This window comes from Kogia breviceps, chromosome 4, assembly GCF_026419965.1.
Source record: "Kogia breviceps isolate mKogBre1 chromosome 4, mKogBre1 haplotype 1, whole genome shotgun sequence".
Classification (NCBI taxonomy): Eukaryota; Metazoa; Chordata; class Mammalia; order Artiodactyla; family Physeteridae; genus Kogia; species Kogia breviceps.
Window position 1 is genome coordinate 63,291,801 of NC_081313.1, and position 17,973 is coordinate 63,309,773.

Sequence of the window (17,973 nt, forward strand, 5' to 3'; positions counted from 1 at the left end):
CTTTTGGATTCAGTGATTCAGGGGTTGTGAGTGACCAAAATCATTAAATTGTATAGTTTACGTGGGTGTCTTTTGTGATATGTAAAGTCTATCTCAGTAAAGCTGTCTTAAAAAATAAAAAAAGGAAGTCAGACTTGCCCTGGAAGTGCCATTGCAGTGGAGCTGATGGCTCCTTTGCCAGGTTTCTTCCACAGCATCCCAGGTCATCAAGAATTCTCAGTGCAAGGCCAATGACATTTCTCTGTTCCTTTGTCACTTGATTGTTAAAAAAAAAAAAGCCAAATGAACATTAAAAAATTTTTTTGTCATTTGCTTTTTAACCAAACCATGTTCTTTGTCCCCAGAGTAAATTTTCTCACTCCACCTCCCAGGACTTCAGTGGAGTTTTCAGCCCTTTCCTCCTTGCCCTCCACAGTGGAGCCGGCAAGTCAAAGTGGCTCACTGGCCAGCCTTCTGCCTTCAGTTGTGTTCCTTCCTGTCTCCGTGGCCTGCTATGGCTTCCAGTCTGGTAGTGTCTCCCCCAATACTCACACAGTGTTATAAGACACACACATAAGCAGAGGCAGGCATGGGGCTCACTTCATCCTGGCATCATCGAGTACATGTAAAAATAGACACAAGCGCCATACCTTTGCTCACAGGTCTGAGGCCCTGGTTCACCGTCTTGCTCTGCTCCTTGCAGGGATCTTATCGCTGTGGGCCTTGTAAACCAGGATACATTGGTGATCAGACGAGGGGATGCAAAATGGAAAGCAGCTGCAGGAATCCAGAACTGAACCCTTGCAGCATGAACGCACAGTGCATTGAAGAGAAGCAGGGGGGTGTGACATGCGTGGTAAGCTGTTTGCTACTTGCTTTATCATTTTCCCCTTTCCATTTGAAACACCACCCCTCTCCGGTTTCTACTTGCTTCAGGGTAAAAGTACTTAAGAATGAAAACAATTCCATCCAAGTCAACGAAGGATGTAGTAATAACAGAGTCAGCTGAGTTGGTGGGGAGCGGTCTGAAGTCCACCTAACCATCAGCCATCCTCCTTCTCTCCCTCTTGGCTGTGGGTCAGCACCATCCCCTTGGGCACCTCGGTGGCGGAGCCCCAGCTCCCAGGCTCCCCCTATGGAAGGCCCAAGAAGTGAGCAGCCGGAGAGGAAGGGGCCTCCTTCCCTCCCTTCCAACTGCTGTCCCAGCCGCTTGTTCATGTGAGCGCACTGCTGCCATTCCTTACCGTCCTCACCCTGAGGACATCCAGTCTCCAAATCTGGCCTCATGCTCCAGGAGGGGAGCCACAGTGGAGGGGTGGTGGGCTGCTCTTATAAACCCTGGGAGAAAAACCTCCCGTATTCCTCAGCACCCTCATTCTCTGTGTCCACCTCGGCCGGGTTCGGGAGTAGCTCAGTGGGTGTTCACTCTCCTTCCCGTGCGGTTCCCCACCAGGGAGCCGGCCTGGGGAGGAGGAGGTGGGTAGAGGGCAGGGCAGTTGCAGCCTTGCAGGGTCTCCTGCCACGCAGGTGTGTAGTGGGCCCTTGGCGAGGAATGAGGTTCATGCCTGCCATCCATCCTGCCCCGGAGTCCTGGGGGATTCTAGGCGCTGCTAAATCAGCCGTCTTCAGCTGCTCACCTCCTCCTTCCTCCCCAGGGAGCCGGGCCCTTTAGAGTTGGGGGTTCATAGGTTCATGGTGATCACCCTGAGCGGCAGGATGGATCCTGGGAGACTTTTTTCTCTCTTCTTTATACCTCAAACTCAGACTTCCTTACCTTCATGTTCTCAGAATTTTCTACAGTGGGCATATCACTTTCAAATAGGAAAAATGAGAAGAATCAAAACTAAGTTAGAGAGGGCTTCCCTGGTGGCGTAGTGGTTGAGAATCCGCCTGCCGATGCAGGGGATACGGGTTCGTGCCCTGGTCCGGGAAGATCCCACATGCCACGGAGCGGCTGGGCCCGTGAGCCATGGCCGCTGAGCCTGCGCGTCCGCAGCCTGCGCTCCGCAACGGGAGAGGCCACAACAGTGAGAGGCCCGCATACCGCAAAAAAAAAAAAAAAAAAAAAAAAACTAAGTTAGAGAAATAACTGTAATGACACCAGCTCTCTCCAGCAACACAGATAATTTGTAACAAGATACTGATGAAGGAACAGGCTGGGTTCAAGGGGGAGAAAAAATCAACAGTTCCTGTAATTCCTGTTGATGGGGCATGTTTATTCCCATTGAGAGGCAAGCGTATGTCTCTGTTTAAATCCTCATTTTCGGTGAACAAATTAATGATTCCCCTGGGATGGTGGGTGATGAGGCTCTTCATGTGTGTGTTTTTTTTTCCTAATGTGTTTTTGAATTTGTAATAAGGCACAATGACAGATGGTAAAGGATTAATACACTTGGTGTGACTACTAAAATAATCTGCCAGAAAATGGCTCATTAAAAACATACTTGTTCCTAGAGGAAATCTTTTCTTCATTAAAATGAGTCAAGGACCATACCCCATGGCTGAGCTTTCCAGGCCTTCTGAAGGCCCTGCTGAAGCAATTGAACAGAAATAGGGGTAGTTACTGGGAGGGGGGTGTCTTTGGATCCTGCCTTCTACATCTCTGGTTGCAGAAGCGGGGTGCACATGATTGAGAACAGACAGGCTGCAGCTTAGGAAGTCACTGGTCTTAAATCGCCTTATTTTGATTAATGAGGGCAGGAAATTTAACATTTACTCATGTAAAGTTTCTTTTTCCTTGGCCCTGTCCCCACCCCACCCCCGGCTCTTACCCGCCCCCGCCTTGCTGGTTCCCTGTCGTTTTCCAGGCCCCCCGGCTCCTGTTCCCTTCTGCTCTTCTGCCTGCCCCTCCTCGGGCACCCATCCTGCTCCTGAGCTGAGCTCCCAGGTACCACCTCATACTCAGGACACCACTCGTGGAAGGGTTTCCTTTCACTTGGGTTTATCATTCATCCGTTAGCCAGGCCAACTATATGGAATGTCAGAGAGAGACCTCAAAGTGTATGTTAACCAAATACATGTGGCAGAAAACATTGAACTGGGACAGTCTTGAGTTCAAGTCCCAGCTCTGAGACCTTGGGCAAGGGACTTAGTCACTCTGAGCCGAGTCGACTCTTGTAAAATGGGATAGTGATGACCTTGCAGCATCACTGTAAGGACTGGAGAAAATGCCTATAGAGTCTGGTATAGAGTAACTGTTATTTTAATGCCTCTTCTGCTGACAATGAAGGCTTGCTGTCAGCAGCTGGTGGTGGCACGGAACTTGGGTAGACTTTTCCAGAAACGTAGAGAACATGCAGACCCAGCACTACACCTGTGGGAATCTTCACCTGTTAAAAGATATAAGTAAAGCACTTTGGAAGCTTCCTGCTGTGGTGGAAATTGATCTAGAAGACCATTAGATTCAGAGATACGACTGTGGCTCCAGAATGCTAAGGAAGGTGCCACAGCAGCCGCTCCACCCTTGTGTGCATTCATTTCCACTGGGAGAATAAATTGGATAATCATATGGAGAACATTTTGACAATAATTCAAAAGTACAAATACAAATACCCTTTGAACCAAGAATTTCATACTAAGAAGCCAGTACATGTGCAGAATGGTAAATGTCCTCGAGTTCTTTGTGGCAGCATTGTTTGCAACAGAAAAAGATGTTAACGACTTGACACCGACCAGTAGGGGACTGGTTGAATTAATTGAGGTGCATGCATTCCACTTTATGTATGATATATATCTGTGCCGATTAAAAAGGAAGACACAAATCTACATGTGGTAATAAGAAAAGAGCTCTAAGATATAATGTTAATTTTTTAAAAAATCAAGGTACAGAGCAGTGTTTGTGTGCTACCAATTATGCTGAAGGACAAAAAAAGAATGTATGTGTGTTTGCTGGTCTCTGCCCAGCCTGTCTCTGAAAGTATTCATGAGAGCAGATTGCCTTGATTCCTGAGCCAAGGTGCAGGAGCAGGAAGGAGTTTTCACTCTCCCTTTGTACTTTTTGAATTTTGAACCATTAGACTATTCAAAACACAGTTTAATAGTTTTAAAATCCTGTGAACAAAGCTGGCCCTCCCTCTGGGTATGCACACACAGGAGCAGAGGCCCCTGTCAGACCCTGGCCTCCCACCAGGCTCGGCTCCTGGGCTCCTGACGTGTTTTGCCTTCACAGTGTAGGGTTGGCTGGGCTGGTGACGGCTACATCTGCGGAAAGGACGTGGACATTGACAGTTACCCTGATGAAGAATTGCTGTGCTCTGCCAGGAACTGCAAAAAGGTAAGGGGGATGAACAGGGGAAAAACACACACACACTCACACACATTCACTCTGTGGCTTGCTTTCCAAAGCCACATCTTATATGGGGCAGAGGTTCTGTGGGTTCCATTTAAAATTGTATTTTTGAAGTAGCTGCATCTCAAATGTAGCAAAACAGCCATCAACAATAAAGCCAGACAGGTAGGGACTTCCCTGGTGACGCAGTGGTTAAGAATCTGCCTGCCAATGCAGGAGACACAGGTTCGAGCCCTGATCCAGGAAGATCCCACATGCTGCGGAGCAACTAAGCCCATGTGCCACAACTACTGAGCCTGCGCTCTAGAGCCCTTGAGCCACAACTGCTAAGCATGCGTGCCACAGCTACTGAAGCCCGCACACCTAGAGCCCATACTCCACAACAAGAGAAGCCACCACAGTGAGAAGCCCACGCACTGCAACGAAGAGTAGTCCCCACTCGCCGCAACTACTGAGCCCACGTGCCACAACTACTGAAGCCCGTGTGCCTAGAGCCCGTGCTCCGCAACGAAGAGTAGCCCCCGCTCACCGCAACTAGAGAAAGCGCACAGCAATGAAGACCCAACGCAGCCAAAAATAAATAAATTTATTTTTTTTTTAAAAAGCCAGACAGGTGCAGGCAGAAATAGTTTTTGACTTAAGACAGATGGAGATGGGGATGGAGGAAATGGGGAGAAGTTGATGAAAGGGTGGAAACTTTCTGCCATGAGGTGAATAAGATCTGAGGATCTAATGTATAACATGGTGACTATAGTTGATAACACTGTCCTGTATAGTTGAAATTTGCTAAGAGAGTAGAACTTAAATGTTCTCAGCAAAAAACATGGGGAGATAAACATGTGAGGTGATGCATATGTTAATTAAATCAATGGGGGAATCCCTTCACAATATCAACGTATATCAAATCATCACATTATACACTTTAAATGTCTTGCAATTTTATTTGTCAGTTATACCTCAGTAAAGCTGAAAAAATACAAATGTAGATGTGTCTCTGAGCTTTGTTTCTCCAACTTAGGACAATTGCAAGTATGTGCCAAATTCCGGCCAAGAGGATGCAGACGGAGATGGCCTTGGAGATGCTTGTGACGAGGATGCTGATGGAGATGGGATCCTGAATGAGCAGGTAGGTACCTGCTTTGCTGGGAGGGCCTAGGAATTGCCACGTACCAGGGATGGTGGAAGAAAGGCCGTGAAGTCAACTATTTATATTAATCATCCCGATTGTCCGTTTCCATGCCTGCGTTCCCATAGCACTGCAATTTTTTATTCTAAGATTCTGAAATGTTTATAAAACTGATGAACTTGGGCCTCCTGAGTTGTGACATCTCATGCCAGTCGGGGGAAGGTTGGCTGGCATCCACCGCAGGACCAGGCACACAGTGGGGATTCAGTAAAAGAGTTAGGGCTTCTCTGGTGGCGCAGTGGTTGAGAGTCCGCCTGCCGATGCAGGGGACGAGGGTTCGTGCCCCGGTCCGGGAAGATCCCACATGCCGCGGAGCGGCTGGGCCCGTGAGCCATGGCCGCTGGGCCTGCGCGTATGGAGCCTGTGCTCCACAACGGAAGAGGCTACAGCGGTGAGAGGCCTGCGTACCGCAAAAAAAAAAAAAAAAAAAAAAAAAACTAAAAAAAAAAAAAAGAGTTAATGTCGGTCTTTTGATCCTTTAGGATAACTGTGTCCTGACTCACAATGTGGACCAGAGGAACGGTGACAGAGATATCTTTGGGGATGCCTGTGATAACTGCCGGAATGTCCTAAATAATGACCAGAAGGACACTGACGGGGATGGAAAAGGAGATGCCTGCGATGATGACATGGATGGAGATGGTGGGTGTGTCTTTTACTTGGGACTCATTTGTCCTTTTTCCCCTCGTTCTCTCTTAGGAACAGGAATAGGATGACTGACTCTGAGGGCCTTCCCGCTCCAGGGGGTTCCACATGGCCTGTGCCTAGCAGCTCCAAGGCCCACTTGTTTCTGTGGAAGAAGAACCCTGGTGTTCTGGGAAATCTACATCATTGCCAGAAACTTTGTAGGAATCCCTTCAAGCAGTGTCTTGTCAGGGATGTGACTTTGTAGGGCATCTGTCTTCCCAGACTGCAGCTTTCCTCCCTCCCCACCATCCTTCTCATGCATAAGGGTCCTGGAAGTGGAGGATTGAGGTAGAGGGGCTGAGCAGAGTCATGAGCTGCAGCCCTGGGTCAGGCTCCTCCTGCAGAGAATCGGGCATTTCCCAGAAGACTGGGAAGAGGTGTCAGGCAGGGCGGCTGCATCACCCAGCTCCAGGGTCCACTGAAGGGGCCTCGTATTGCGGTCTGTGTGAATAGCACCTCTGGAGCACAACTCTGGAGCCTCACAGGCCGTGAGGAAGGACGTTCGTTCCTGTATAGCTTCCGTAACATATAGATGACTATCATCAAAGTATAGGCTGGATCCGATAGTTTCTGAAAAACACATCACAACACAGGACCTTGAAGGAATTTCCTTTTAGAAATACTCTACACCCACCACTAACCAACACACACCCCACACTCCAGACTATTCACATGTCTGTAAAACACGACCCCACCTTCTATAAGTCTGACTGATGGTAAACCAGCTCAGCGAAACAAAAAACGCCCCGAGTTGTAGCATTTGCCAGTTTCCATTATGTAAATACCACTCCCACCATCACTGGTTCCAAGGTACCAAGAAGAGATGACATGATTGAACGGGAAGCTGGGGAGAAGTAGGTATGTCTGGCCCGACTCAGCACACCACTGCCTGAGCTCCGGGACCCTTGTCATAGCTCACACATCCGTGAGGTCCTCCCTCTCCAGGGTCGGCCCACCTAGCCCTCATGACCCCCTCATCTGGTTGCAGTGATAGCCCTTGATATCTTCAACAAATTCTAACTCAGTGGATAAATGCCTCATGTCACTCTTCTTTTTTAAGTCTCCCAGAATCCATCCTTTGACATTACGTCCAGGTAACTGCTGGAAAAGGTATGACTCTCTGAGGATGGCCCAGGCAGACATTACCTACTGTGTGCCATGTGCTGGCCTGGTCTCTACAGCACCTGGAAGTCTGTGCTCCAGACCTTTCTGTGATGTTCGCCTGACTCAGGGAAGCATTCCTTTCTCATAGGAATAAAAAACATCCTGGACAATTGCCAGAAAGTCCCCAACCGTGATCAACAGGACAAAGATGGTGATGGCGTGGGGGATGCCTGTGACAGCTGTCCTGATGTCAACAACCCTAACCAGGTTAGTAGGATCCAGGGGAATCCAAACTCTAGGCTGAACTGCCCAATGCAGACACTCGTGTAAGACACGTGTCTGGAAGAACCCAGCCGAGCCTGCCAGCCCAGTTCTTTGCTGTTGCCTTATACCTAACAGCGGAGGTGGTGGAATTGTATACTTAAGCCTGGAGGTGATGGGAAGAACATTACAGGAGATCTGAGGCCTTCTGGACTAGTCTCACAGTCTGTGAAGTCCCTGTGAGGTGAGGAATAGGTTTATTGGGGTTTCTTAACATTTATTTGGCTGCGCCGGGTCTGAGTTGCAGCACGTGGGCATTTCGTTGCTGTGTGCGGGATCTTTAGTTGCGGCATGCAGGATCTAGTTCCCTGACCAGGGATCGAACCTGGGCTCCCTGCATTGGGAGCACAGAGTCTTAACTGCTGGACCACCGGGGAAGTCCCAGTAATAGTTTAATGATGCCCAAAACAAGTTGTTTTTTTTTGCTGAAAGGAAAATGCAGTGTGGAAATTAACCACTGGGAGCTTCATGTCCCTTTCATCCCCAAATCCCAACAACAGCCTATGTATGGACATTTCAGATTGGGTTCAATCAGCGATGTGCTGTTTCCCTTCTCTCTCCTCCTTCCTGTCTGTATAATTCGGTATGATGTGTCACTTATTTTTAAAGCCCTGAGAGAGGGGTGTCGTTATTGCCCTCTGACTCACTCCCATTCTGGCTCAATTCCAAAATGCAGAAGCAAAGCAAAATCTGTTTGCCTTGTCCCCGTGCCTGTGGCTGGCTCCCGACCCGTGCCAGAGTGCCACGTCTCCACCTGCCACCATGCTGCCCCAGCGCCCTTCTCCAATCAGCTCATCTGGTGTGTAGGCAGCCCATCCTTGGAGCTTGATATTTTGGAAGGCTTTTTTGAAAATTCAGCATTGTGCCTACACCAATATGGTGTTGTCCTTTTGCAGTTTGCACCACCCCAATTCCAGAGAAATAATTCCTGAGATCCAGTGATGATGGGCTGTGTCTGCCTTCTCTGGAACATTCTGTGCAGGCCCAGGGGTAAATAACACGTTTTGTTCTCTTTGCAGTCTGATGTGGATAACGATCTGGTTGGGGACTCCTGTGATACCAATCAGGACAGGTATGGCATGATTCCCAGCTGCATAGGGCTGATGAAAATTCCAGAGAAAGTTTTCTTTTTCAGAGCTCTCTGTTGCTACCATGCTTTGGGATCTCTCTGGGCAGATTGAGTTGTTGGAGGGATAATAGCCCTGTCTTTGGCCAGGGTCACTGCACCTCCATGAATGGGGGAGTTGACGGTACCAGGAGGGGCCACTAGGCACTCAAGCAACTGAGACTATCGCAGGAGAGGCGGTGTAGCATCATGCTTTAGAGATGGGCTCTGGAGCGACACAGCTAGATATAAATCCCAGCTCCTCCACTTACACATCAGCTTACCTTAGGCAAGTTACCTCATCTCTCTGTGCCTCCATTTTCTCATCTGTAAAATGGGGATGGAAATGGAATGTAGCTCTTAGGACTATTGTGAAAGTTGAGTTAATTTATGGAAAGTATATATTACAGTTTCTGTTGTATATATGTTAGCTCTTTTGCTGTTATATTCTTTCAGCTCAGGAAAGCTTCTCCATCCTCCCAAAATAGAGAGCTGTCAGTGTGCTGAGGGAATCACTGTTATTTCATTGTCCTTGGAATTTTTTCTTTCAGTTTTCTTTATTTGGATGGAGTTGTTCTATGCAAATGAAGGTTGTCAGCCCTTCTAGCCCCACATGGATGGAGTCCTACGTTAAGACATGGGGCTGGATCAGATGCTATAGGAACATCAAAAGTGTAGGCATGGCCAGCTCTGCCCTAGAGGTACCTGCCGTCCAAGACTCTAAACCCTTTCATCTCTGTAGGGAATCATGGAGGCAGCAGGACAGGGATGAGAGAGGGAAAGGAGTCCAAAAGGCAAAGCAGGAAGAAACATAGCTGCCCTACAGGCAGCAGCTACCAAGCCCAACCTTGCTCAAGGACAGCTCCAGTCAGGCCCTTGTGCTTCATGTCCTTGCTGCACAGTACATGCCAGCTAAGTGAGTGTCAACATACTTCTCAGTCTCTGAGTCTCAATTTCTTCATCTGCAAAGTAGAGAGAATTAAATGCCAAGTGATGGTAAAAATGAAAGATAATGTAGGTAAAGCTCCTACCTACGGTGCTGGCCCTCAGATGACCTGCAGAAAATGGTAACTGAGGTATTATTGTTATCACAGCATGAGAAGAGGAGAGGCAAGTCGGTGACAGTTTGACATAGGATGTCTCCGTTTTTGAGGGGAAGATGCGACTGGTACCCTGACAACTTCCCTCAGTAATGTACATCAAGAATGTTCCCTGTTGCAGGTCATCCTGCGCTCTCAGCGCCATCTCAGTGATTTCTAGAATATCCTGTCCCACCAGCCTCTAGATTTTCTGCCTAAAATAAATAACTCATTCCACGACATTTTAATTCCCACAAACTTGAGGACAGGAACTGCTTGGTTTTGCGTAAAAATGTTCAGGGCTATATGGAATGGCTGCTAATGGAAATAGCTCAATCTTATGATTTGGAAAGCAGCCCTGCCACGTGCCCGGGAATTCCACTGTTGGAGTTCTCTCACCTTCTGCCTGTTGGGGTTGACCGCACTTTCTCTGGGACCCATCTGGGTAGCACTCACCTGAAGGGCATGGACTGGCCCCTGGCGTCCCTTCCTTGTCCCACTGTGGACGGTGTGGGGCAGTTGCTGGTCCAGGACGGGCTGTGGGTGGCGCCCGTGAAAGGAGTGTCTGCTCTAATCCAGAGTAGCCGTGGGAGGCCTCCATCAACTCAGGGAAGCCTGGGGACAGGGCAGACTCATCCTCAGGTGGCCTTTAGGCCTGGAAAGAAGGAATGTCAGGTGGGCAGAGAACGAGGGTTCTGAGAAGTGCGTTAGCCCAGGGCCGAGCCCAGCCTACGTGCTCAGCTCAGTTCTTGGGAAGGGCGGCCCTGCTGTTCCTGTCCTTCTCCCTGTGCATTCACATCTGACACTCCTCAGGCTCACTGGCCGGGCATGGTGAAGAGTCATAGAAAAGGAAACACCATAGGGCTTCCCAAGAGCCCGGCACTTAGAAGTGTTTTTCTTATATTAAAACGTAACATGCAAATATTCTAATCACTTAATCATTTAATCTTCCTAACAGCCCTGTGAGGTAGGCTGTTGTTATTCCCATGGCACAGGGGAGGATGCTGAGCCGTAGAGGGGTGAGCGTCACGTCCGGGGCCCCACGCTGGTGCGCAGCTGAGCCAGGACTCACAGCGGGCAGTTTGGCTCTGCTGCCCCTCACTTTGTTCCCCTCCCGCTTTCTCTGTCGGGGATCACAGTCTTGCCCGGGGACTGCAAGGAGCATCTGGTCACAAAATCACAGAAATTGGCCCTTATTTTGAATGGAAAGTGATCTACTTGTTTCAACAGGTTGGAGAAGTGGGACATGGTCTCTGAGGCCCATAAGGCAGCCTCCTCTAAGGACCTGTGGGTTTGATAAAAGACCAAGCCTGGTTAAGACCCCAAACCCAAACTCTCCCTCCTGAGAACTGGACCCTCCGTGTCCTTTGCTGAACTGGGACGCAAACCCCCTCTCCTTTTCTCCCACAGTGATGGAGACGGGCACCAGGACAGTACAGACAACTGCCCCACTGTCATTAACAGTGCCCAGCTGGACACTGATAAGGACGGAATTGGTGACGAGTGTGATGACGACGACGACAATGACGGCATCCCAGACCTGGTGCCCCCTGGACCAGACAACTGCCGGCTGGTCCCCAACCCTGCCCAGGAGGACAGCAACAGTAAGTGGGCTCAGCCCAGCGCTCCCTTCAGCCAGGCACGTGGTGGCCCGCCTCTGCCAGGGCCCCCAGCTTCTCTGAGCAGCCACAGCTTGTGCGGACAGTAGACATCTGCTAGACACCAGTCTCCAACTGTCAGAGAAGAGCTGCTTCTGCGCAGCCCTAGGGTGAGACCACACGGGGCAGAGAGGCAGCCACGTGCTCCCTGTCGGGGCCTGGAGAGCTGCTCCACCATCTTGCTCGTGCCTTTCACCAGAGTCAGAACAGAACAGGAGCAGGATGGAGGGGAGGCACCGCAGCACCGCGTGATGCCTGATGCCTGCAGGGGCCAAGCTGTTGAGGAAAGGTATGCACAGAGCCAGAAATGAGACAGCAGAGTGGGGAGCTTGGTGGTGCGCTGGTGAGGGCATGCCCGTCCCAGTATGCAAATTCAAATTTTAATACCATCTGTCAGCTGGACAAAAGACACTGGGCTATATTCAGCCTAAGGATCACTGTAAATTATTCTGAGAGAGATTTTGGTGACCATAATTTCCCTGCTTTTTATGCGTCATAGTCCAGAAAGTACTGTAGACATTTGCTTATGTAAGGTCAGGCTTAAGATCTACCAGTTGGTGAAACCCCTGTTCTAGAGAACAGCCAGGGTTTCCTGTCCGGTCAACTTTGAAGTGTACTTTTTTTTTTTTTTAAGATTTTTTTTTTTTTTGGATGTGGACCATTTTTAAAGTCTTTATTGAATTTGTTACAGTAGTGCTTCTGTTTTATGTTTTGGTTTTTTGGCCGCGAGGCAATGTGGGATTTTAGCTCCCCAACCAGGGATCGAACCCACACCCCCTGCCTTGGAAGGTGTAGTCTTAACCACTGGACCACCAGGGAAGTCCCTTGTCAGGTCATCTTTGGACAGTTGCCCTCCACTCTGTCCCTAGGAAGTCCTTTTGATCACCCGCAGTAGGGTTTCACTCACCTGCAGTGGGGTTCACCAACCCACCGCGAGGACCCAGGGGCCAGCTCAGACATGGCTGATTCCAGGACTTCTCGCTCCACGCGGAGCTGGGTCTTGGGCTCTCTCTCTGCACCTTGCCCAGCCCCCTCCCTCTCACGGAGGGGGTGGCTTGGGGGTAGTAGGCATTACTGAACTGCCCCCCTCCTCCTCCGCCCCCGCAGACGACGGCGTGGGGGACATCTGCGAGACAGACTTCGACCACGACCAGGTCATCGATCAGATCGACGTGTGCCCAGAGAACGCAGAGATCACCCTGACCGACTTCAGGGCTTATCAGACGGTGGTCCTGGACCCTGAAGGGGATGCCCAGATCGATCCCAACTGGGTGGTCCTGAACCGGGTGAGGATCACGCAGTTGGCACCGGCGCAGCATTGCCTCTCAACACAGGCCCTTCTGAGAGTAGTGGGTAAATTTTGAGGGTGCCAACCTTGAGCCAGGCACTGTTCCACGTCGTGTTTGTTCCTCTCAACAGCCCTGTGACAGAGCTCTTTCATTAGCCTCGTTTCACAGATGATGAGCTCAAGTGTTACAAAGCTTGAATGATTACTCATGGTAGCACAGCAGGTAAGCAGCTAAGATTGCTGGATTTGGGACCTGGGCAGTCTGACCCTAGAGCCATGCTCCTAATCTCTGCAGTAGGTGCTCCTGTGTGTCCTCCTCCTTGTGGACCTAAAGAAGACAGGCGCAGAGAGGCTTAGTAGGTTTTCCAGTGTCACCCAGGAGGTCACATTCATTAGAGGCATATGTTCTCTAATTCAGGGTCTATTGACTCAGCTTAAGTGACAGTTTTAGCAAAACTATTTCTACTTAGCTTTGAGGGGTTTTTGTTGTTTTTTTCCTAAGGGTGTGCTTTCTTTGAGCACATAACAAGATAGAGCAGTTCCTCAGATAATGAAATCTTTACATGGAGGTCTGAGGTTCTGGGCTTCTTTGAGATTATTCTGCCCCCTCTAAGGTTAATCTTAACCCCTTCAACTCTCTCTGCAGGGCATGGAGATCGTGCAGACCATGAACAGTGATCCAGGCCTGGCAGTAGGTATGTCCAGGTCCTCATCACCACTGGTACAGAATTCACTCTTTCCAGCTACTCATGTGGCTTGTCTGTTTTTCCTCATCTATTTTGATCTTTACAGGGTACACGGCTTTTAATGGAGTGGACTTCGAAGGGACCTTCCACGTCAACACCCAGACGGACGATGACTATGCTGGCTTTATCTTTGGTTACCAAGACAGCTCCAGCTTCTACGTGGTCATGTGGAAGCAGACAGAGCAGACATACTGGCAGGCCAGCCCGTTCCGAGCTGTTGCAGAACCTGGCATTCAGCTCAAGGTACTCATCTCCCTTTCTTCTGGGCCCTTCACCCGCCTTTTAAATTCTGTGTTCTCCCATATGGCATTTATTCATCTAAGGAATTGATGCATTCGTGCCAGCATTCAAGTTAGGGAACGCTGGAGCCCATCCAGGGCCTTGCCTTCACTCCTGCGTACAAGCTATATGCTTCCCTCTGGGTGACTGAGGGTGAGAATGTCAGCCCCTGTAGGGCCCAAGAGGTGGGGAGGATTTGGAGGTACATCTTCAGGCACACTCTTTTGGAAACTGGCTAATGTGTTTCCTCGATGGGGCCAACTTTGTACAGGAGGGCTGGGAGGAAAGGCACACTTCAGAGCCCTCATTGGCCAAAGGTGGGGAGCAATGGATTTTCAGCAGGAAAAACTGGCCAGTGCGGATTACTGAAGGGTTGGGGGGAGCATCGCAGTAGAAATGGCCCTTAAGTGTTTGTGTCCAGATCCAAAGCCACCAGATTGTAACCGTGAATTCCCACCCCATCACCACCCCAGGGATGCGGGGTGCAGGAAGGGTGGTCTGTGCATTCCGTTCTAAGACCTCGCTCGTGTCGTTGTCCAGGCCGTTAAGTCTAGGACGGGTCCGGGGGAGCATCTCCGCAACTCCCTGTGGCACACCGGGGACACCAGCGACCAGGTCAGGCTGCTGTGGAAGGACTCCAGGAACGTGGGCTGGAAGGACAAGGTGTCCTACCGCTGGTTCCTGCAGCACCGGCCCCAGGTGGGCTACATCAGGTAGGTGCAGCGCCCTCTCCTCCCCGTGCACTTGAAGTAAAGTGCATCCTTCTCCTGCATCGCAGAGCCTTCGCTTCCCTGAGCAGAGGTCCCCGAGGACACGCTGGGACCTCAGGCTTCGAGAAAAGACACCCGGCTCAGACTGACCACCTGGATGGTAGGGCCAAACTGAGGGTAGAAGGACCTTCTATGGGGGAGGCCTTGGCACCGGAACGCTGATTCTCCTCTGCCACGCTGACCCCTGTGAGGCGAGACGTGCATTGACTCTCCCATCCGCATCCCCAGGTGGTCCCTCTGGGCCCTGTATCATCACTTACAAACAAACATTTCACACTGCAGTGAGTCCCTCACGGTCTGATAAACTCCACGAGGGCAGCACCCATGTCATTTTATCTTGGTCTCCCCAGTGCCTGACACAGTGACGGCATGTCCCACCCTCGGCATGAACTGACCCTCATGTGAGCTGATGTAATCTGCCTTATTTCCCCGTAGGACTATTTAAAAAACAAACAACTGTTCTCAGAAGCTAGGATGCCTTAGCACTGCATCTTTGAAATTTAGTCGGTGTACTTTCCTCTCTCATTCCTCAAACTTACAGATCAACACTCATGCCAGCTTATGTAGCACTTTTAGGAAGGGTGCTGATTGCTTTCTCCTGACCGGGGACAAGGAAGCTGCTGAGTGGAAAAAAGCGAATCATGAGGGCTAATTCATATTTTGTCCTTCTTTGAGACATTACATCCAATGTAATCTGTCTCACAGTAAGATGATCATGTTCTCAGCCCTATTAAGCTTAATGCCCCTTTTTTATGACATATTTTGAAATGCCCCTTCTGTGTCCCAAAATGAAGTAATAGAAAATATAACCTACCTGCACATATTATTTTAGAGAGTCAATCTGATCCCTAATAGAGAAATAATTTATAACAAAATCGAGTAAATGCTTGGACACAACCACACCCAACACAGAATGAGACAGACACTGGCACCTGTGCCTAGAATCACTGCAGAGGCGATGTCCTACTACCGATTGGTGTGTTGTGGACACAACAGTGGTATTGCCAGCGGTGATGTGACTTTCTAAAATGGTGAACAGCTACAGAGAAGGACAAATATCGCATGACATCGCTTATATGTGGAACCTAAAAGGTACAAATGAACTGATTAACAAAACAGAAGTAGAGTCACAGATGTAGAAAACAGTCTTATGGTTACGGGGGGCGGGGAAGGGATAAATTAGGAGGTTGGGATGGACATATACACACTACTGTATATAAAATGCATAACTAATAAGGACCTGCTGTATAGCACAGGGAACTCAATATTCTGTAATGGCCCATGTGGGAATAGAATCTAAAAAAGTGGATATATGTATAACTGATTCACTTTGCTGTACAGCAGAAAGTAACAACATTGTAAATCAACTCTATTCCAATAAAATAAGTAAATAGTGAACAGCTTAATTTTTAAACAAAACAAACTACAGTTGACCTTTGAACAATTCAGGGGATCAGTTCCAGGACCCCGCCATGAATAAAGATCCGCAGATGCTCAAGTCCCATAGTCGGCCTTCCGTATCAGCGGCTCAGTATCTGCAGTTAGCCACCTGTAGATCACATAGTAAAGTAGTATTTGGGAAAAATCCACATATAAGTGGATGCATGCAGTTCAAGCCTATGTTTCAGGGTCGACTGTACTCAGTTTCTCAATTTACCCTGGAAAATCAGTTAATACCAGTGCAAAAAATACTTGATGTTCACAAGTGAGAGAGAGTTAGGTTCTCAGATAAACAGTCTCTTCACCTACCCAAGGGTCTGGAGGAGCACCCCAAAAGTGTCTGGATGCAGGACAAGTTTTGATTTTTCTCTCCAGGGCCTTGTAAGCTACCCAGCACCCCTGGCCTCTGCCACTAAATGCCACGGTGACAGTTCAAAATGCTCCCACAAATTTCTAAAACCCTGCTTAGGGAGTGCTGTCCCTCCCGAGGAGAAGCATTGCTCTGGGAGTCCACCAAATGTTATCAGTTCGACCTAGAGAAAAGCAGTGGTTTTCAAGCATGATGTCTGGACAAGGTAACTCACTGGACAGTGAAGTCACAAAGCCTCTTGATCCTGAGTCGTATTGAGATTTCTCTTTAACTCATCAGCGAGTACCCATCGAGTTGAACTCAGTGCCCAGCGTCATGCTAGGCCTTTGGAGAGACGGAAGAGGGGAGATGTGGACAGGTGGTCCCTGACCTCATGGAGCTTCCAGTCTCGTAGGGAAAGGGGGGGAACACAGCAGCGGGAGCACGATCCAGGTCTGTGAAAAGTGGAGTATGAAACAGAGCAAAGACGCAGGTGGATAACAAGTGGGACCCCTAGGTCTTATGACAGGCGCTTCCCCCAACCTTGGTTTGAGACCTGCTCTGGCTGTGTTGTCCGCAGGGTGCAGTTTTATGAAGGCTCCGAGTTGGTGGCTGACTCGGGGGTCACCATAGACACCACCATGCGTGGAGGCCGGCTCGGCGTGTTCTGCTTCTCCCAGGAAAACATCATTTGGTCCAACCTCAAATATCGCTGCAATGGTAACGTACATTCTTGTTACTGCATAATATTGCTACTAGAAAAAATTCAAATAATGCCACCCTATTGTATAGCACACATCCCTTCCAGAAGCCACAAGCTCATGCCACATAGTCCCGAAACCTGAGAATCCCTGTGTAATCCAAGTAAAAGGTAGATCTTATTCTTCCTATTTGATAGATGGGGAAATTGAGCCCCAGAGAATTAAACTGCTTGGCTTAGGACATGGGTTCAGTGAGAGAGTCAGGCAGGTTTAATTGACAGGCAGCCTTCATTTTCATACAGCTCACACATAATCATAAACTCAAAATCCATTCTGCATGCAAATTTTCTTTAGGCCTGTGAATGAGCACTCCTGGGCTTTAAGCCAACAATTTGCAAAGCAGCTGGCCGTAGAAAATGGCTGCCGGGGGTGTGGCGTGAAGTGGTGTCTTTGGGGGCCTGCTGGGTGGGCTGACAGCAACCCCTACAGGATGCCTCCCAGCGTGAGAGGCACCAGGATGCAGGCTGAAGGGAGCCTTCCTAATCCCCCTGTGCCTGTTCTCCTTTGCAGACACCATCCCAGAGGACTTCCAAGAATTTCAAACCCAGAATTTCGATCGCCTGGATAACTAAACCAAAGAAACAATCTGTGACTGCTTTTCCAAACACTGAAACCACATATTTTTTAACTTCCTACAACTTTATATACACTGTGGCTTTCTTTTGCCCACCCAAATATACCAAACTTTTTATATGAATGTAGCAATAAAGAAGAGATAATTTCTAAAAACTGTGTTACCCAGACATCGCTTGCACGTGGCTCAGGCTTTGATGATGTGTGGGCCGTTCTCTGTGGTGTCCACGTTCAACTTGCCAGGGGATCTTTTTTCCTCAGACGTGAGATTGAGCACGTGAATCAATCAAAAGGCTCAGGCCAGAGGTACACTGCTCAGGGACACCTTTCCTATGAAGACTTTTCCTGACCCATCCTGGG

General features: G+C 49.2%; 1 protein-coding gene across 1 annotated transcript in view; it reads left to right on the plus strand.

The window, feature by feature from the left end:
- THBS4 (thrombospondin 4) overlaps nt 1-17,769 on the plus strand; it is a 50,941-nt gene extending 33,172 nt beyond the window's left edge. The window contains exons 10-22 of the mRNA XM_059060657.2: nt 683-835; nt 4,148-4,252; nt 5,286-5,393; nt 5,936-6,095; nt 7,393-7,511; nt 8,585-8,637; nt 11,160-11,353; nt 12,515-12,693; nt 13,342-13,390; nt 13,488-13,684; nt 14,261-14,433; nt 16,860-16,999; nt 17,551-17,769. Coding sequence (XP_058916640.1) covers nt 683-835; nt 4,148-4,252; nt 5,286-5,393; nt 5,936-6,095; nt 7,393-7,511; nt 8,585-8,637; nt 11,160-11,353; nt 12,515-12,693; nt 13,342-13,390; nt 13,488-13,684; nt 14,261-14,433; nt 16,860-16,999; nt 17,551-17,612 — 1,692 coding nt within the window. The 3' untranslated portion in view covers nt 17,613-17,769. The remainder of the gene's footprint in view (nt 1-682; nt 836-4,147; nt 4,253-5,285; nt 5,394-5,935; nt 6,096-7,392; nt 7,512-8,584; nt 8,638-11,159; nt 11,354-12,514; nt 12,694-13,341; nt 13,391-13,487; nt 13,685-14,260; nt 14,434-16,859; nt 17,000-17,550) is intronic.
- The last annotated feature ends 204 nt before the right edge of the window (nt 17,770-17,973 follow it).